At 33.2% G+C, this 22,972-nt stretch overlaps 1 protein-coding gene across 1 annotated transcript in view; it reads left to right on the top strand.

Annotated features, from left to right (window-relative positions):
• Positions 1-2,585: 2,585 nt before the first annotated feature.
• The window catches only part of NAT8L (N-acetyltransferase 8 like), a 66,991-nt gene continuing 46,604 nt past the window's right edge, over positions 2,586-22,972 (top strand). The window contains exons 1-2 of the mRNA XM_053700913.1: positions 2,586-3,002; positions 16,765-16,929. Of these exons, the coding sequence (XP_053556888.1) occupies positions 2,684-3,002; positions 16,765-16,929 (484 nt within the window). The 5' untranslated portion in view covers positions 2,586-2,683. The remainder of the gene's footprint in view (positions 3,003-16,764; positions 16,930-22,972) is intronic.

The raw sequence follows: 22,972 nt of genomic DNA, 5'->3' as shown, positions 1-22,972 counted from the left end.
TAATAAGTACAGTATAATGTAAGTGTATATAATAATAAGTATAATGTATGTGTATATAATAATAAGTACAGTATAATGTATGTGTATATAATAATAAGTATAATGTATGTGTATATAATAATAAGTACAGTATAATGTAAGTGTATATAATAATAAGTACTGTATAATGTATGTGTATATAATAATAAGTACAGTATAATGTATGTGTATATAATAATAAGTATAATGTATGTGTATATAATAACAAGTATAATGTATGTGTATATAATAATAAGTACAGTATAATGTAAGTGTATATAATAATAAGTACTGTATAATGTATGTGTATATAATAATAAGTACAGTATAATGTAAGTGTATATAATAATAAGTACAGTATAATGTATGTGTATATAATAATAAGTACAGTATAATGTAAGTGTATATAATAATAAGTACTGTATAATGTATGTGTATATAATAATAAGTACAGTATAATGTAAGTGTATATAATAATAAGTACTGTATAATGTATGTGTATATAATAATAAGTACAGTATAATGTAAGTGTATATAATAATAAGTACTGTATAATGTATGTGTATATAATAATAAGTACAGTATAATGTAAGTGTATATAATAATAAGTACTGTATAATGTAAGTGTATCTGTGTATGTGTATATAATAATAAGTACTGTATAATGTATGTGTATATAATAATAAGTACAGTATAATGTAAGTGTATATAATAATAAGTACTGTATAATGTATGTGTATATAATAATAAGTACAGTATAATGTAAGTGTATATAATAATAAGTACTGTATAATGTATGTGTATATAATAATAAGTACAGTATAATGTAAGTGTATATAATAATAAGTACTGTATAATGTATGTGTATATAATAATAATGTATGTGTATATAATAATAAGTACAGTATAATGTAAGTGTATATAATAATAATGTATGTGTATATAATAATAAGTACAGTATAATGTAAGTGTATATAATAATAAGTACAGTATAATGTATGTGTATATAATAATAAGTACAGTATAATGTATGTGTATATAATAATAAGTATAATGTATGTGTATATAATAATAAGTACAGTATAATGTAAGTGTATATAATAATAAGTACAGTATAATGTATGTGTATATAATAATAAGTATAATGTAAGTGTATATAATAATAAGTACAGTATAATGTATGTGTATATAATAATAAGTACAGTATAATGTATGTGTATATAATAATAAGTATAATGTATGTGTATATAATAACAAGTATAATGTATGTGTATATAATAATAAGTACAGTATAATGTAAGTGTATATAATAATAAGTACTGTATAATGTATGTGTATATAATAATAAGTACAGTATAATGTAAGTGTATATAATAATAAGTACTGTATAATGTATGTGTATATAATAATAAGTACAGTATAATGTAAGTGTATATAATAATAAGTACTGTATAATGTATGTGTATATAATAATAAGTACAGTATAATGTAAGTGTATATAATAATAAGTACTGTATAATGTATGTGTATATAATAATAAGTACAGTATAATGTAAGTGTATATAATAATAAGTACTGTATAATGTAAGTGTATCTGTGTATGTGTATATAATAATAAGTACTGTATAATGTATGTGTATATAATAATAAGTACAGTATAATGTAAGTGTATATAATAATAAGTACTGTATAATGTATGTGTATATAATAATAAGTACAGTATAATGTAAGTGTATATAATAATAAGTACTGTATAATGTATGTGTATATAATAATAAGTACAGTATAATGTAAGTGTATATAATAATAAGTACTGTATAATGTATGTGTATATAATAATAATGTATGTGTATATAATAATAAGTACAGTATAATGTAAGTGTATATAATAATAATGTATGTGTATATAATAATAAGTACAGTATAATGTAAGTGTATATAATAATAAGTACAGTATAATGTATGTGTATATAATAATAAGTACAGTATAATGTATGTGTATATAATAATAAGTATAATGTATGTGTATATAATAATAAGTACAGTATAATGTAAGTGTATATAATAATAAGTACAGTATAATGTATGTGTATATAATAATAAGTATAATGTAAGTGTATATAATAATAAGTACAGTATAATGTATGTGTATATAATAATAAGTACAGTATAATGTATGTGTGATCTGCATTGCATCCCTGTCACTGTATGCGCTGCAGCGTATCAGTAGCACAGGGTTCCCCCAGGGTCTCCACTCCCATCGGTTGCACGTCAATATCTCCATCTAGGAACTGCAGCACACACTCTACTTATTCTATCAGTCTCAGCAAGAAATTCCCACCCATGCTTCATATAACGATGTAGTGATTTTGAAAGAGGAGACAAATGTGGAAGGGGGAGGCGTATCTACCCCACCCAGAGATCACATGGAGGTCCCTGGCAGCCAATGTGACGGACTGTAGGGCCCTGGAGGAGCCGTGTATCATAATTGCGCCGGCTTTGCTGCAATATAAATACTTGTGTAAAATGCAGAGCACATTCTTTATCGCTTCCCTCCACATCACCTCTGCAGACCCCGCATCGCATTGATTTTTATTTGACTTGATCACAGCCGTCCATCCCTCCAGCGCCTCTGTTTAAGCATATTTGTTCCTTGGCCAGTTGTATGAATTATCTTTCTCCCAAAATGGTTTGCGATATTGCAGATGATCACAACTCGATGCCCGGACACCAGAAAGACGCAATGATGGTGTCTGCCGCCCAGATGTGGCCCCCTTTACCCAGTGCACCTGCATCCGCCTCACTCTCACCTCCCACCGGGGAGATCACTAAGGACCAGGTTTATATTCGTGAATTTCAACCCTCGGATCAAGAATCTGCCAGGAGAATTTTTTATGAAGGTATTAAAGAAAGGATTCCTAGCTCGGCATTTAGAGGGTTAAAATACCAACCTCTTCTTCAGTGCGTTTATGCAGTTATAACAAGTAAGTTTATATTCTTCTCTCTCATCCTTGTATCTATTTCACTGGGAGCTGTCACAACTACAGAGGATGTGACGTTACCTGCCACACTTACATGACAGCTGATGTGATCTGACATCTTGTTACTCATTTACAGTTTTGTATAGTAATCTGCAAATTATGGGTAAACTGACCATTTAGAGATATGGGGGTGTCTCCTCCTGGGCTGGTCTATTTCTCTGTATAAAACTGACATAAAATAATAGGCAGGGTCCCCTCATGTAATGGCCCCTTGTGATTGCCCCAGGCTCAAAGTTGCGTTCTTCACTTGCATGATGGTCCCTGGAGCAATCACATGTTCCCTTAATACTAAAGTACTGTAAGAGGCAAATAGGATTCTGTCAAACACAGCATCACTACACTTATGTATCACTTATTACACATATGCATCACTTATTACACATATGCATCACTTATTACACACATGCATCACTTATTACACACATGCATCACTTATTACACACATGCATCACTTATTACACATATGCATCACTTATTACACATATGCATCACTTATTACACTTATGCATCACTTATTACACACATGCATCACTTATTACACATATGCATCACTTATTACACACATGCATCACTTATTACACACATGCATCACTTGTTACACATATGCATCACTTATTACACACATGCATCACTTATTACACATATGCATCACTTATTACACACATGCATCACTTATTACACATATGCATCACTTATTACACACATGCATCACTTATTACACATGCATCACTTATTACACATGCATCACTTATTACACACATGCATCACTTATTACACATATGCATCACTTATTACACATATACATCACTTATTACACACATGCATCACTTATTACACATGCATCACTTATTACACATATGCATCACTTATTACACACATGCATCACTTATTACACATATGCATCACTTATTACACATGCATCATACACACATGCATCACTTATTACACACATGCATCACTTATTACACACATGCATCACTTATTACACATATGCATCACTTATTACACATGCATTATATACATATGCATCACTTATTACACATTCATTATATACATATGCATCACTTATTACACATGCATTATATACATATGCATCATGCACATATGCATCACTTATTACACATATGCATCATACACATATGCATCACTTATTACACATATGCATCATACACATATGCATCACTTATTATACATGCATCATACACATATGCATCACTTATTACACATATGCATCATACACATATGCATCACTTATTACACATATGCATCACTTATTACACATGCATCATACACATATGCATCACTTATTACACATGCATCATACACATATGCATCACTTATTACACATGCATCATACACATATGCATCCCTTATTACACATGCATCATACACATATGCATCACTTAGTACACATATGCATCACTTATTACACATATGCATCACTTATTACACACATGCATCACTTATTACACATGCACCATACACATATGCATCACTTATTACACATGCATCATACACATATGCATCACTTATTACACACATGCATCACTTATTACACACATGCATCACTTATTACACATATGCATCACTTATTACACATGCACCATACACATATGCATCACTTATTACACATATGCATCATACACATATGCATCACTTATTACACACATGCATCACTTATTACACATATGAATCACTTATTACACATATGCATCACTTATTACGCATGCACCATACACATATGCATCACTTATTACACACATGCATCACTTATTACACATATGAATCACTTATTACACATGCACCATACACATATGCATCACTTATTACACATGCACCATACACATATGCATCACTTATTACGCATGCACCATACACATATGCATCACTTATTACACATGCACCATACACACATGCATCACTTATTACACATATGAATCACTTATTACACATATGCATCACTTATTACGCATGCACCATACACATATGCATCACTTATTACACACATGCATCACTTATTACACATATGCATCACTTATTACACATGCACCATACACATATGCATCACTTATTACGCATGCACCATACACATATGCATCACTTATTACACACATGCATCACTTATTACACATATGCATCACTTATTACACATGCACCATACACATATGCATCACTTATTACGCATGCACCATACACATATGCATCACTTATTACACACATGCATCACTTATTACACATATGCATCACTTATTACACATGCACCATACACATATGCATCACTTATTACGCATGCACCATACACATATGCATCACTTATTACACATGCACCATACACATATGCATCACTTATTACACATGCATCATACACATATGCATCACTTATTACACATGCATCATACACATATGCATCACTTATTACACATGCATCATACACATATGCATCACTTATTACACATGCATCATACACATATTCATCACTTATTACACGTGCATCACTTATTACACATATGCATCACTTATTACACATATGCATCATACACATATGCATCACTTATTACACATATACATCATACACGTATGCATCACTTATTACACATATGCATCATACACATATGCATCACTTATTACACATATGCATCATACACATATGCATCACTTATTACACATATGCATCATACACATATTCATCACTTATTACACATATGCATCATACACATATTCATCACTTATTACACATATGCATTGCATCACCTGCTGGCTGCTGATAAAATATACCAGTACTTGTGCCAAGTATAATGACCCTACAATGCTTTCTCACATACATAAAAGTGCATCACTAGGGTAAAACACCAGATTGTGATTACTAAAAGATTAAAAATAAGTTCAAGACACTAGTTAAGAAAACAGGTTCATAACCTCTTTTTCATTGTGTTGTATTTTTTTGTTTCTGATATTGATTGTGTTAAAATGGCCATAGCTTACAAGATTAATGCAGGAAACAATGACCAACTTTTTACTTCAAAAATGTGAACATATCCGATAGCTAAAAAAATAAATAAATGCTTTACACATGCTCCAGTGAAACACTAATATATTTTAGTCATCCCCACAATGGAAGTGCTTATCTAACAAAGCATTAACTTGTATCAGGACATCCCAGATCATGCACCAAATTAGTATCTAGATCCTTTGCGCAGCCGCACTGTAATCCATCCCTAGTTAATGTTGCCTTTTACAGTTCTAGAGTATATGCTGCAGTAGTAAAGACAATAATCCAATTGAAAGCGCTGCAGTGTGTCCCATCGTATAATCAAGTTGCTTTTTAGATGATAAATACACTTCTTTAGCTGCTTCATACATTTTCCCAGTACCACATTTTGCCAATCAAAAGGTTGCCTAACCCAGAAATACTAGGTATTTATTTGCTATATACCACAAATAAACTTTGCTGACTGGCCAAAGCAGAAGTCATTAAACCATTGGTTTCCAGAGATGACAGTTCATTCGGTCAATTAAAAGATTAAATAAAGTCCTTTATAGATGATACACATAATCACATACAACTGAGACAACTATTATTTGGAGCAATGATGTGGTCATTTTTTATGCACTATAATTTATTTTAAAACTAAACCCTTATCCCCATATAGCACTGACATTTTGGTGGACCTGGGTCATGAAAGGCACAGATCAGGTATTATGCAGCAATGAAAACGTCAGATTTACAGTGCTCTAAACATTTTAAAGGGAAATTCATTGTATTCAGTATCTTATTTTGCACTTTTTTTATTTAACTTTATTTTTGTCTGAGCTTTTGGTTTCTTAGTCTCGAGGATTTTATTTTTTGTGGATAACAAATATGAAAATAATCTCACTATAATGTAGATAAAGCATATGGAATTCCTGATTATCTAGTGGTGCAGCAGAAATGTTGTGAAAGTTTCTGTGTGATGTTAAGACAGCAAGAATTCTTGGTGCAATGTGTTCAGTACATCTGTTTATTTATACATTTTTGTTCATACTCATATTGGTGATCTTGTCAGCTAAGTTAATGTTTTATTATTTTGTGTTGAATTTGTTGACAACAAAGGGATGTGTTAGTGAGTTCTGCAGTGCACTTGCTCGGAGGTGATTTTGCATAAAATAGTGCAGTGTAATGAGGCTTTTCTCTTGCAATATTTTAGCTGATTATGTGTATTAGAAAGCAATATTTTGGGTGTAAGAATGCAGCCATGTGAAAATACACTTGATACAGTGGGTGCTGGGTGAGACTGAATCATTGTTAATATAGCAGGGACCTTTTTAGCTGCATTTCTGAAACGGTTTCCTAGAGACGGAAACAAATGAAGGCCAATGAAAACCCAGCTATGTTATGGACACAGCCCTTTTTGCAGAATTTAGATGATAAATGAATATATCTCGACCCCTCCCACCATGAAACACATCAATTTAGATTATTTATTATTTTAATGGTTTGTGTGCCTAGGTTTTTCCTTTGTCTTTTTATATCCCAATTGAAATTTTAGCCACTCCACAAGTACACAAAATTTCATGTTCAAACATAAATGAAACTGTTAATCTCTTTGCCTTATTTATTTTTCCATTAAATCAATAGGCTCAATTTGTACTAAAATTATATATTCCGATCCTCTTTTTATTTTTATTTTTTTGAAAGTAGGGGAGACTATCCTAAAGGCACAATTTCAGATGCATAATTGGATATATCCAAAGAGAGGGTGTAGGAGAGCATTTATGTAAATAAAAATAAACGTATTGCTTAGTAAAAAAAATAAACTTATTGCTTTTTATATATAAAAAATATATAATTTTAAATTAATTTCTGAAATGTAATGCTCATAAAATGCAACTTGTGCTGACTCATTCAAATGGGAAATTATCAAACATCAATTTGAGCAATTTGCAGTCCAAATAGTACTCTTTCAAATTTGCTTTTGATGTTTTTTTTCATGAATAGTGACAATAATAATAAAAAATAAATAGGTATGTAAATAATAAATAAGTAACAAATTATGCAATCCAAAGCAGAAAAGGTGTCTCTGAGGATTTTCCTCTGACATTCCTCAAAATATTTCCACTTTGTGTATTGATTAAATCCATTTATTTAAACTGTTCAACTTGTTTAAAAGCAGTCAGCATTAGTTGACCACTTACTCCGTTTATAAAGGTTTACTTATTCTTAAGTAGTGATTTTTCCTTTAGTTGCATCATCAGTTTGATCGACAGTAAATAAATAAGTAAATAACTAGTACCTAGTTTTATTTGACTGAATATTCCCAAAGAGACATGTTTGTATAGTAACAAAATGTGCAGTTTTGAAGTAGCTATGTAAAAAAAAATATGGTTATACGCATAATTAAAATCTGCTCAGGAGCTGCAGTGTATTGCTGTTGAGCCAATCAGGAGAGGCATACTAATGTAGCCACCAATCACCAGCCTCTCCAGAATAGTATGGAATGTTAGCTATGTGTTTATAGGGACATACAACCCCTTTTTTTCCATTATTTAGATAGAGCAGGCTGTATAATTTAGCGACTTTTAATTTAGCTTCTGTTATCAAATTTGCTTAATTCTCTTGTTATCTTTTGTCAAATGAGTAGCAACGCACTACTTCTAGCTAGCTGAATAGATCTGGTGACAAGAGGCATTTATGTGCAGCCACCAGTCAGCAGCTAGCTCCCAGTAATGCTTTGCTGCTCCCGATCCTACCCAAGTATGATTTTCAACAAAGAATATCAAGAGAACAAATCAAATTAGACTATAGAAGTAAATTAGATAATTGTTTAAAATCTGATGCCCTATCTGAATTATGTGTGGAAAAAATGGGGTTTATGTGCCTTTAACATCATTTTGAGGGTAAAACAGTTAACTAATTTTATTATTACACATGTTCCTATAAATAGGTTATTTTTGGCTATATTTTACTGTTAAATTCATATAATACTTTGTCTTGGCAGTTTTTACAGTGATTTTGTTAAAATGACCATAAGAATAAATGTGCATCCAGTTAAATCTTTGATAAAAAAAAATAATAATATATATATTATGCAAAATTCTTTGAAATGTGATTTTATAGCTGTCTCTGTTACATTTACTTGACCTAAAAATGTGTACGTTTATACAATCCAGTGATAAAATCAGAAGGAAATAGGGTTATGAGAAAATGGTAGAGAAGGGCAAGAGAGGGCGTTGCTATGGTTATGGAGAGTTTGTATATGGTTTGCATTTTAAAGGCTTTTACCTTTGGTACTTATACTTTTGTTTGTCTCTGAGTTGTCTGTTCCTTTAAAGGGGTATTTTACTGAAATTTTTGCATTCTAAAAAGTTTAAAGGGACATTAAAGTCATTTTAATCATGTAAAATACTTATCAACAAAACTGCTTCTTAAAAAATACAACATTTAAACTGTTCCTAGTTAGTAAAAATATGAAACTTTTTGTGACTACTGATGCACCCCTTTAAATTCCCCTTGGGTACTTTTAATTTAGTTAGTTTGTGGCTAGTTAGGGCCAGGCAACAAGGTCTAAGCAAACACTGTGTAACATTTTGCAGGATAAGTTGAACTATAGAAAATATATGGGGGTTTCAAATATAAAATATGTATCAAAAAATCTAGTGACGTAATAAATCTGTACAAAGGGAATTAACATAAGCATATGTATTGACAAATTCCACAATGTTGCACTCTCATAGTGTAAAATAAGCAAAATACACAATGTATTGCCCTTAAAATCCAGAGAATCTCAGTCAGTCTTATTTCATACACATAATCACAATTTAGTTTTGAAAAAATGTTACACAAATTTATTTTAAAAATGATATTAGTAGTTTTACTCAAACAATCAATGCGTTGTGTGTCAGACACCTTTATCAAGACTAAAATTGTATTGTGGAATCGATGGGGGGTAGTTATCAACGTGTCAACTTTCCTGCCTTCGCCGGCCCAATACGCCCGCCTAAGCTCGCCTCACATCGCCGCCGCGGACCTGAAAAAATTCACCTAAGTTATCAAGTAAAGCTGTCAAAAAGCCGCGGGGCGATGAGCAGCGGACTGTGAGAGTTATCACTCATCCGATCTCGCTGCTCTTCGGCTGTTTGACAGCTTTATTGCTAGCCTGTCACTAAGCACTTACACTAAACTACATTGTTCTACCCCCTATACCGGCGCCCCCGGAGCCCCCCGCAACTAAATAAAGTTACTTACCCCTAAACCGCCGCTCCTAGACCCCGCCGCAAGTCTTATAAATGTATTAACCCCTAAACTGCCGCTCCCGGACACCGCTGCCACCTACATTATACCTAGTAACCCCTATCCTGCCCCCCCTATACCGTCGCCCTCTATAATAAAGTTATTAACCCCTATCCTGCTGATCCCGCACCTCGCCGCAAATAAATAAATAGTTTAACCCCTAAACCGCCGCTCCCTGAACCCGCCGCAACCTATATTAAATTTATTAACCCCTATCCTGCCCCCCCTACACCGTCGCCACCTATAATAAATTTATTAACCCCTATCCTGCCCCCCACTACACCACCGCCACTGTAATAAAATTATTAACCCCTAAACCTAAGTCTAACACTAACCCTAACACCCCCCTAACTTAAATATTAATTAAATAAATCTAAATAATATTTCTATTATTAACTAAGTTATTCCTATTTAAAACTAAATACTTACCTATAAAATAAACCCTAATATAGCTACAATATAAATAATAATTATATTGTAGCTATCTTAGGATTTATTTTTATTTTACAGGTACCTTTCAATTTATTTTAACTAGGTACAATAGATATTTAATAGTTATTAACTATTTAATAGCTACCTAGCTAAAATAAAGAGAAATTTACCTGTAAAATAAAAACTAACCTAAGTTACAATTACACCTAACACTACACTATACTTTAATAAATTATTCATATTTAAAACTAAATACTTACCTGTAAAATAAACCCTAAGATAGTTATTAAATAGTTATTAACTATTTAATAACTACCTAGCTAAAAGAAATACAAAATTACCTGTAAAATAAATCCTAACCTAAGTTACAATTAAACCTAACACTACACTATCATTACATTAATTAAATAAATTAACTACAAATAACTACAATTAAATACAATTACATAAACTAACTAAAGTACAAAAAATAAAAAAAGCTAAGTTACAAAAAATAAAAAAAATAAGTTACAAACTTTTAAAAAAATATTACAACAATTTTAAGCTACTTACACCTAATCTAAGCCCCCTAATAAAATAACAACCCCCCCAAAATAAAAAAATGCCCTACCCTATTCTACATTAAAAAAGTTAAAAAAAAAATTAAAAAAGTTCAAATTTATTTAATTAATGTAATGATAGTGTAGTGTTAGGTTTAATTGTAACTTAGGTTAGGATTTATTTTACAGGTAATTTTGTATTTCTTTTAGCTAGGTAGTTATTAAATAGTTAATAACTATTTAAAAACTATTCTGACTAGCAAAAATAAATACAAAGTTACCTGTAAAATAAATATAAATCCTAAGATAGCTACAATGTAATTATTAATTATATTGTAGCTATCTTAGGGTTTATTTTACAGGTAAGTATTTAGTTTTAAATAGGAATAATTTATTAAAGTATAGTGTAGTGTTAAGTGTAATTGTAACTTAGGTTAGTTTTTAGTTTACGTGTACATTTCTCTTTATTTTAGCTAGGTAAGCTATTAAATAGTTAATAACTATTTAATAGCTATTGTACCTAGTTAAAATAAATTAAAATTTAAAGTTACCTGTAAAATAAAAATAAATCCTAAGATAGCTACAATGTAATTATTATTTATATTGTAGCTATATTAGGGTTTATTTTAAAGGTAAGTATTTAGTTTTAAATAGGATTAACTTAGTTCATAATAGAAATATGATTTAGATTTATTTAATTAATATTTAAGTTAGGGGGGTGTTAGGGTTAGTGTTAGACTTAGGTTTAGGGGTTAATATTTTTATTACAGTGGCGGCGGTGTAGTGGGGGGCAGGATAGGGGTTAATAAATGTATTATAGGTGGCGACGGTGTAGGGGGGGCAGATTAGGGGTTAATAAATTTAATATAGGTTGCGGCAGGGTCAGGGAGCGGCGGTTCAGGGGTTAAACTATTTATTTAATTGCGGCGAGGTGCGGGATCGGCAGGATAGGGGTTAATAACTTTATTATAGAGGGCGGCGGTATAGGGGGGGCAGGATAAGGGGTTACTAGGTATAATGTAGGTGGCGGTGGGCTCCGGGAGCGGCGGTTTAGGGGTTAATATGTATAGAGTAGCTTGCGGTGGGCTCCTTGAGCGGCGGTTTAGGGGTTAATCATTTTATTTAGTTGCGGCGGTGTAGGGGGGGACAGATTAGAGGTGTTTAGACTCGGGGTACATGTTAGGGTGTTAGGTGTAGACAGCTCCCATAGGAATCAATGGGATGTCTGGCAGCAGCGAACATGAACTTTCGCTATGGTCAGACTCCCATTGATTCCTATGGGATCCGCCGCCTCCAGGGTGGCGGTTTGAAAACCAGGTACGCTGGGCCGTAAAAGTGCCGAGCGTACCTGCTAGTTTTTTTATAACTAGCAAAAGTAGTCAGATTGTGCCGCACTTGTGTGCGGAACATCTGGAGTGACATAAGAATCGATCTGTTTCGGACTGAGTCCGGCGGATCGAAGTTTACGTCACAAAATTCTACTTTTGCCGTTCTCTAGCCTTTGATAACTAAGGCGAATCAGCCTCGCCACAAATACGCTGCGGAATTCCAGCGTATTTGAGGTTGACGGCTTGATAACTACCCCCCTTTGTGAAGTGTAACCTACGTTTTACCTATATAACTTTGATTTCCCCCCCGTGTGTACACCTGGGTTTCTTTACCCTTTCAGTATGAACACAAATGCATTGCAAATGTAATGCTACATTACACAGATGTATACAGGGAGCCGCATCTTCACAGATACAGAAGGCTGCATTACAACTGTCAGATACTCCAGCATGAAGGAGAATGACATTGCACTTTGTGAGAGCTGTTTGTGTCTATTTATTGCATTAGTGATGAGCATAATTTGTTAAAAACACTCAGATCTCTTCTCCTTATAATAATGTTCTTCAGGCAGTCATATCTGAATTTCGGCTTTTAAAGGAACCTTCTAGTGCAACAGTAAAATCTTCTAATTTGTTTTTGTTGCATGAATTCTTATTTTTGCTATGTGTAACGCATTAAAGGGATACTAAACTCAAATGTTTTTTCTTTCATGATTCGTATAGAACATGCAATTTTTAGCAACTTTCTAATTTATTCTTATAAAAAAAATGATTTCTCTTGCTATATTTAAAACGCAGTAAAGTAAAGCTTAGGAGTCAATTTTAGGTTCAGCACCTTGGATAGTGCTTGGTTATTGGTGGCTACATTTAGCAATCCAATAAGCAAGCATAATCCAGGTTCTGAACCAAACAGAACAGACAAACTAAAAAAAACAAAAACTCATCAACTTTGAAATGGCAAAACACAACCTCTCATCTATCCCTAATTCAGAGCTATGTCCCGCTGAGGCAACCATATCTCCTGATTTGAAGGATTTTCCTTAGTCCTGTGCATGGACCGCCCAGACATATGCCCTGACCACTATAGATGCCCATGATCCCACCCGCTATCTAACTCGTGATCACACTCCCTCTTTAAATAATGGTACTTTTCTATTAACGGACCAAAACTCTATAGCGCCATCTGCTGGCATTTTTCGTTAATTGAAAAGTACCAGAGAATTTATAATTACACTGGAGTTTCCCTATAAATTGGCTATGCATATTGCTCTTTTTGGGTCTGATATTCAAAAGCTCTCTGCTCAGGTGAGATGATCTAAGACATCTCGTCAGTCCGTAGAGGTCCCTAAAAAATGTTAGAAACACAAATTTTAATTTTAAATAGATTTATCTCACTCTGCAGGGTTCATGATGCGGTCTAAAAAAATTCCAAAGATTTTGCTTGATTTCTCTCAATGCCAGCAAGGTTTTGAATATAAAGGCCCTTTAAGTACATTAACATGAAAAAGATAAGTGCACTGAAATGCTACTAGCATTGTGATGGGAATATGTTTTATGCTGTTCAGTGTATTAAGATAACTTTATCATTACAAAATATTTACTTGAAGAGTTTCTTCTCTCCTGAAAATTGCAGCTGAGTTAATTATTTTTCCAAATACGTAAAAAGGACATAAAAATGAGTATTAAACTTTCATAATTAGAGGACTAGTAAATACAGTAGATTTGCATAATCAACAAATCCATGATAAAAAGACAATTCAATAGCACAGTCTGAACTTTTTTATGTCTATTACCACTCTCCCTGTATCATGTGACAGCAATCATCCAATCACAAATGCATATATTCTGGGAATTCTTGCACATGCTCAGTAGGAGCTGGATACTCAAAAAGTGTAAATATAAAAAGACTGCACATTTTGTTAAATGAAGTAAATTGAAAAAAATAAATACAATTTCATGCTCTATATGAATCATGAAAATTTAATTTTGACTTGAGTGTTTCTTTAATTTAATTTCTATAATTAAATTAACTTTTTTCTCTTTGCATCCTTTGTTGAAAAGTATACGTAAATATGCTCTGTAGCAGCAATGCTCTCCTGGAGCTAACTGGTGATTGGTGGATACACAGAAGTATCTCTTGTCATTGATACAGCAGGTGTGTTCAGCTAGGTCCTCTTAGTTCACTGCTGCTTTGGAGTTGACTTTAACTATGTGTTTAACCCTTTTGCCCAGGTTAAATACATTTATATATACAAAGAATAGTGCAATAATTAAATGAGCATTTTATTTTTACACTTTTTCAGAACCTGATTTTGATGCTTATAGATTTCTTACTTGAAAATACAAATCTAGACAAGATGCTTTAACAATAAATAATTCTTCAAATTGTCAACTGCCTGTCTGATTAGCAACCACTCACACTGTCAGTCTGTCCTTACACATAGTTCCGCCCCTGCGTTAAAAGATTAACTCCTGCAGCAGGAGCACTGCCAAGTCAGTCCTGATGATTAGAGGCTATGTGTGTATGCTGGTCCTGATTAGCTCGCTAGCCATGTCCTGCTCAGGAACAGCAATGCATTGCCTCCTAGTTGGGAGTGCAACCTCTTTAAACACAGTTACTTATGAATATTTACACAATTATATGATGTAATAAATAAGAGCTTTTAATTATTGCACTAATGTTCTATTAAATAATAAATGATACAGTATTTACAGAAGGCATCACTATGTCGTACCTGGCTATATCTGGTACAATGCATTTTAGATAGGGCATATGAACAAACATAGTTATAGGCAGAGAACATCTAACAGCAGGATGTAGCAGGGAATGAATCTTCTGCAATGTCACAGCTGAGCTATCATAATGTGGGCGCAGCAATGCCACCTGCACATGAGTGTTGCAATTGACATTGCCACTAGCGGTGCAAATGCACAATAGCACCTTAGACACTAACCCTAGCGCTAACCCTGACTTCCACCATTTTTCCACTCACCTGACTACCAGAATGGTGTACAGTGATATTTTTGAAGCATGTTGTCAAGGGCAGAGGAGATCGAATCCTATAATATAAAAGGCCAAGTGTGTTTGTCCGAAGCTGTCATGCGCAGTAGAGACTGTGCAAGGACAAACACCCCTGGCCTTCAACAAACTAACCTGTCCGCCGCGAGAACTGTAGGCATGATGGGGCAAGGCCGGCCAGGCGTGACTGGATGGGGCCGGGCGTGACTGGGGCACGGGCGGGCGGGGCTGAGCAGGAGCGGCCATGACTGTGAGAGAGCGAGCAACAGAGAGGGGGGAGAGAGAGCGCAAAAGAGGGGGAAAGAGAGAGTGCAAAAGAGAGGGGGAGAGAAAGCAAGAGGGGGGGGGAGGGAGAGAGAGAGAGCAAAAGAAAGGGGGGAGAGAGAGAGCGAAAGAGGGGGGGGGGTGAGAGAGCAAAAGAGAGGGGGAAAAGAGAGTGCAAAAGAGAGGGGGGAAGAGAGAGCGCAAAAGAGAGGGAGGAGAGAAAGCGCAAAAGAGAGGGGGGGAGAGAGAGAACAAAAGAGAGGGAGAGAGAGAGCAAAAGAGAGGGGGGAGAGAGCAAAAGAGAGGGGGGAAGAGAGAGCGCAAAAGAGAGGGGGGGGGAGAAAGCGCAAAAGAGAGGGAGGAGAGAGAGCGCAAAAGAGAGGGGGGGAGAGAGAGAACAAAAAATGGCCCGTGTTAACGGGCTTTAGGACTAGTCACATAATAATGCAGCACGAGGTATTGCCGCTATGACACCACAGAGAAGGCGTGACCTGGCTAAAATGTTTAATATTTCCTTCAATACATTTATATTATAATTGAATTAATGGCTTTAATGTCCTTCTTTAAAACGTAATGACTTGATCATGATTTAAAATTATATTTGGATTCACCAATATCTGCATAAGCAGTGTTTTGTTAAGAGATACAAGTAAAATTGTAAATGTTTCATAGTGTTTTTTTCCTCTCAATAGAACTTTTTTTATGCTATTTTCAATATATAAAGCATGGATAGCAATGCCTATTAATGTTTACATCTGTGTGACCTGTTTGTTGTTTGGGTATTTTCTACTCCGAAATCAACACTAAATTCTCTTTTCTGACAGGTATCGTTTATTTTTCTTCCTTATCTCCATAGTAATGTGCTTTATTGTGACCAAGTCCTTGCTGGTGACCTGCTGTATGCCTATCTTTCTAATGGGCATGAGGTTCTACTACAGTAGAAAAATTATCCTCAGGCATCTCGAGTGTACTCTGCAAATGGACATGTCTGATATAGAGAAATATTACATGAAACAACCAGGTGAGTATAAATCCATAAAGGAAAATACATCGCTGCGTCCCTATCCACCCCAAAAAGCAGACATTCATTTCTTGCTTCGAGTCAACACTGAGAAATTTTACAGACTTAAAAACTTTTTTTTATTTTTTTATTATTTTTGTAATAAGTCCAGGAAAGTCTATGCATGCTGTTTATATATAGGGTAGGAATCCAGTCCTGGTTTTGTGATTATGCCTTGTGTATATCTGACTTCAAGATAAAACAACCACCATCCCATTTCTTGGATGATCACATGCACAAAAATAAGGTAGGTATACATTTCATCTTATATAACTGTCTATTACACAATATGTTTGTGTTGTCTGATATGTAAAGCACTGAATTATGTAGTCATTGAAGTCAGAATTAAACCTTCATTATTCAGCTTTCTAATTTACTTATATTATCCAATGTACATTTTTCTTGGTATTCCATGAGATTATACGGAGGTTGGCTTAGAGGCGTGCATCTGGGAGTTGAGCATTATGGGCTAGATTACAAGTGGAGTGCATTATCTTTTCTGTGATATATTTTGCTCAACCTTCCAAAAAGAATAAAACACCCTCTAGTATTACAAGTAGAATGTTTAAATATTTTAACCAAATCATCTTATTAAAGGGATATGGAACCCAATTTTTTTTTCTTTTGTGATTCAGACCATACAATTTTAAAAACGTTTTCAATTGACGCTTATCAAATTTGCTTTGTTCCCATGGTATTCTTTGTTGAGGAGATACCTAGTTAGGTATCTGAAGAACTACATGGCAAGAAATAGTGCTGCCATCTAGCGCTCGAGACACGTGCATACTTCTAAGCTTACGTTTCTGCTTTTCAACAAAATATACCAAGAGAACAAAGAAAATAGTATAATAGAAGTAAATTAGAAAATTGTTTAAAACCGAAACTACATTTTTTACTAGGCCCTTTGTGCAGTCATTGTGCTTGAACAGAAACCAACTTATCACTTTTTAAAACTGCAAGACAGTAAACTATTATTATTAATAGTATAGCAAAGAACTGCATGGTCTTATCTGCTTGTGCACCATTGGCTTAGCGCTCAAGTGATATACAATATGAATTTTATTCTGCACCACCATAAAAGTCTCATGTGAGGGATTTAGTGCCCCCCTGATATTCAATATGCAGGTGTTAGACTGTTGCTTGATCAATAAAAAATAACTTTAGACTTGTCATATGAGTGCAAACATAGAAACGCTATTTATTGTTTATAAGTAAAGTCAATCGCACTAATATTTTTGCGTTCAACTTGTAATCTCGCCCTCTTTGTATAAAATTGTTGCCAACAAAGCTCCGATATAGAGCTCAAGACGCCAGGTCTACCTCAGTATGCTTTCATGGAAAGGAGCAAAGCTTCTACACACCAACAGTTAAATATGAAAATAGAAGTTAATTGGAAAGTTGTTTTGTTTTTTTATAAATTGTCTAAATTGGGAAAGTTTTTAGTTTTGACTTCTATATACCTTTAAAATGCTGCCCCATAAAACCTGTTTATTCCTTATTATAAAAATGTGTTTTTACTAAAAATTGTCTGAAGAATTGTAAAGTCACATACTTGAAATTTGCAGTGTCACATAATTGTCCTGTAAAAAAAAGACCCTGTTTTGAAAGGGGTGTTACAGGAAGATGCACAGTATATTCACTATTCTGATTAGTAAGACTTGTTTTTATATATATATATATATATATATATATATATATATATATATATATATATATATATATATATATATATATATATATATTTTATCTTTGTTACAAAATATGCCCCATGTCATCTTCCAGAGCCAAAACAGATGGTTAAGTACAATATTGCAATGTATTCTATCCTAGAAGTTGTAAAATAATTAACATTTAAAGAAATAATATTTCCCAAAATTCACTAAGAATAAAGAGCTCTCGCTTGTCAAATGAATCATTCTAAAAAAATCTATAGACTAAGAACAAGAGCCTCTCCAGATATTAGTGAATATTCTATAGAATAACATTTATAAAGATTTCCTGTCTGAACTTGCTACAGTCCTTTATATTGCAATATCTTATTAGCCAATGAAATTCCAGTGTATTTAGCTTTGTTTGTAATGTGTGGGATCATTTCTAACTTTTCTAAACAATATCCCACAAAAGGTTAACACTTATTTAAAGAAAATACGGGTTTCTGGAGTAAAAATTTGTATAGTAGGCAGCAGATCTATTGTACAGGAACAGTTGCCTAATTCCATAATAATTGTATCACACATTCAACCTTTCTAGTACTATCTGTGACTATTGGGGATATTGTTTTCTGTTTTGTTTTAAAAAAAAAAAAACAACAGATTTAAAATATAAAGTTTTTTTGTATGTTTTTTTTTTAATGTTTATTTAAAGCAGGAGTCAACAAATCTGTTTAAAATTTGGGAGCTAGAAATTCTTTTAGAAGCCAGATAGTTGTATTTGTCTCCCCAGGACTGACCACTCAGCTAAAAATTTTAACCAATATTAAACTAAAATTAATTCATATTAAAAATTTTCAATTTTTATTGCACAAATTATCATTAAATACATTTATGTTAAGTAATCTAATTTATTTGAGCTTTAGATATTTGTAAACTATATAAAATTAGAAAATATATCTGGCCCCACCCAGCTACTTCATAATGCCACTCAGCTGGCAAAATTTTCTGTGGAGAACATTGCTATCGATATATGGGGAATAACCCAAAAAGTTAGGAGCCAGTGGTAAAATTGTAGGAGCCAGCGGCTACCTGGCTAATGGGTTTGTCGAGCCATGATTTAAAGTATATGCACAATTGTGCAGTACAGAATTGCACTGGTAAACTATTTCACTATTTCATAAAATGGTTTTAATGTTTAATTCCTTTGACTGCAAAATAGAGGATGAATCTGACAGCTAAGGGGTTAAAACATGTTCTTCCATAAATGTGATAGATGCGGGGGAGTTCCATGTCACTTTAATATCACCATTTCCTCCTGCATTTAATGCAAAAGAGATGATTAATTTAGCAAGGTTATTCAATTTACAAAGCCTTAGTCAGATGTGCATTTCAAAGAACACACTTACTATAAATTGTGTTAAAAGGCCAGTAGTGTGATTAAACTGAAAGAAATTAGATTTCCATATTCCTATATGATTGGTCTATCGTTCCACACCATTAAATATTCACTTAGTAGATTGTGTCCAGAATTCTGGTCAGTGTTAATGTGGATAAACATTTTTTTTTGTAAATGCATAATACTTTAAAATACTGTTTTTATACATTTTTTAAGTTGTGTTGTTTACCATTATGTTAAATAACTACCATAACTTATATTGAGACCAGTGCTGACAAACTCTAACAAGAATTAAAGGGAATTATATTTTGTGATACAGACAGGGCATACAATTTTACAAAAGTTTCCGATTTGCTTCTTTTATGAATTTTCTGCCAAAACTGCTGCCATATAGTGCGCCAGATATGTTTTTAAGATTGCAGGATCTATCTGAATCATGAAAGAAAACTGTGGGTTTCCCTTCTGTGCACATTTAGTGTGTGTTCTTGCTCGTCTCAGTCTATGCTTTGTTTTAAAAGCAGCACAACACAGGTATGAGGGAGTCTGTTTAAAACGCATTTTAGATGGAAAAAGGGGAGGCACCGTACGTTCCTTTCCCAGAATCCAAGTATTTACTGTTTTCTGAGGAAAAAGCAATTTGAGTCAGCAGATGAGATGCATATTTTTGTATCACAAAAGGTGTTTTCTCGTTACATTTTCTACTCACAATAACTTATACTGAGACTGGTTTGGAAATGTTCATAGTGCGTACCTGATAAATTTATTTTCTTTCTTGGCAGTGAGAGTACAAAAACCCACTCTAAAATAGTGTAGTGATTGCAGTCTTATGGGACCTTTTTACCCCTTTTTATCTATCTACTATTCTTTATCCTCGGCTTGAACTACTGAGAGGGTAGGGGAAGTGGGAGGGATTTTTAATACTTTGTGTCTAGTGTCTTTGCCTCCTCCTGGTGGCCAGGTGAAGTATTTCCCATAGGTTATGATTACATTTGTGGACTCTCACTGCAAAGAAAGAAAATTATTTATCAGGTAAGCATAAATTATATTATTTATATGTGTGTGTGAATAGATAGATATATATATATATGTATGTATGTATATATATATATATAGATATAGATATAGATATATAGATAGATATAGATATATAGATAGATATAGATATATATAAATATTACAAATGATTGTGCTTCATCATTTTGGACAAGCACTATAGATGTTGCTAAGATTATTTTTGCTGTCTGGACTTTCGATCTATCAATCTGTTTGCTTCCAGAATGATACAAATTATTGTTTAGCAATATGTTACCGTCCTCTGGCTGACAAGTGTCTAAAGCTTATACAGTTTTGCTACTAGAGCTGCAGTGTAACCCTGAGTTTTGTGTATTTGTTGTACATAAGAAGCAATTAGGCAGTTAGCAACATTTAATATAATAAACATTATCATGTTACCTACACAAATACATACAGACACTCAGAGTACATTCACTCCTGTTTCTGACACAATATCTACGCGTATGAAGCATCTTGGTTATAGTTTTAGCTCAATATCATTTAAAAGGCATTTTGAGTTTTGTTAAACTGCTGGATAGTCTGAGTGATGGGTTATTCATATGATAATATATATATATATATATATATATATATATATATATATATATATATATATATATATATATATATACACCGTATATGTGTATATATATATATACAGTATATATACTATATATGTGCAAAACATGCCAGTCTAGGATCATGTGGGTGTTTATTTTAAGAATCTTCTTTGGCAGGGATGATATTTGTATATTTATATTTAGATAACAGTCTACTAGTGTTCTGGAATATAGAACAAAATATACATTTGTAATAGTAGCTTTTAATTCTGCACTCAAGGAAATCTAACAGGGCACGATTTTAGGATAACGTTCCTGAACAAATATGACAGTCATAACTATTAAAGGGATATGAAACCCCAAAAATTATTTTGTGGTTCAGAGCATACAATTTTAATCAAGTTTCCAATTGACTTCTATTATCAAATTTGCTTTGTGCCCATGATATTCTTTGTTGAAGAGATACCTAGGTAGGAACTTGGAGCACTACATAGCAGGAATAGTGCTGCCATATAGTGCTCTTGCAAATGGATAACATTCTTGCAAAACCACTACCATATAGTGCTCCAGATATCTGCACGCTCCTGAGCTCACATCCCTGCTTTCCAACCAAAGATACCAAAAGAACAAAGTTGATCATAGAAGTAGATTAGAAAGTTATTTAAAATAGTTTGTTCTAAGTGACCTCATGAAACGTTTAAACTTTGGGATGTAAATATCTATTAAAGAAAAGAGAAAGTGTTAAGTGATATAATATTATACTATTGCTTGCATCTAGTTGTAAAGATGATAAGCACTCAGCTAATCTTACATTAAACACTGAGGCCTGGAGTACAAGTGGAGCGCTACTGATAGCACAGGGCGCACTAGCAATATTGCGGACCTACACTAAGAATAGTGCACAATCTGGTATTACAAGTGAATGGTATAAAAAATTCTACCAGAGAATGTTAGTGAGGCCGACATTTTTATTAGCTCCCTTGATACGTTTAATAGATAGTGTTGCTGCACTAAACAAAACAAATTCAAATTGGTGAGAGGTGAGCACTCGAGTACAACACATAATAGCGCTAAAAAAGTTAGTGAGAGTGAAGACCTGAAGTAAACTGTTAGGGCTAAAATAAAAGTAAATAAAACATTGTAAACTTACTAAAAGCATTTTATATATAAATAATATATATATGTGTGTGTTTATGTGTGCATATGTATGTGCACACATACATATATACATATCTACACACATACATATATACATATCTACACACATACATATATACATATCTACACACATATATATATATACACACATATATATATACATACATATATACATATCTACACAC

This window comes from Bombina bombina, chromosome 2, assembly GCF_027579735.1.
Source record: "Bombina bombina isolate aBomBom1 chromosome 2, aBomBom1.pri, whole genome shotgun sequence".
Lineage (NCBI taxonomy): Eukaryota > Metazoa > Chordata > Amphibia > Anura > Bombinatoridae > Bombina > Bombina bombina.
The sequence above is the reverse complement of the archived record's forward strand: the minus strand, read 5'-3'. Positions and strand labels throughout refer to the sequence as shown.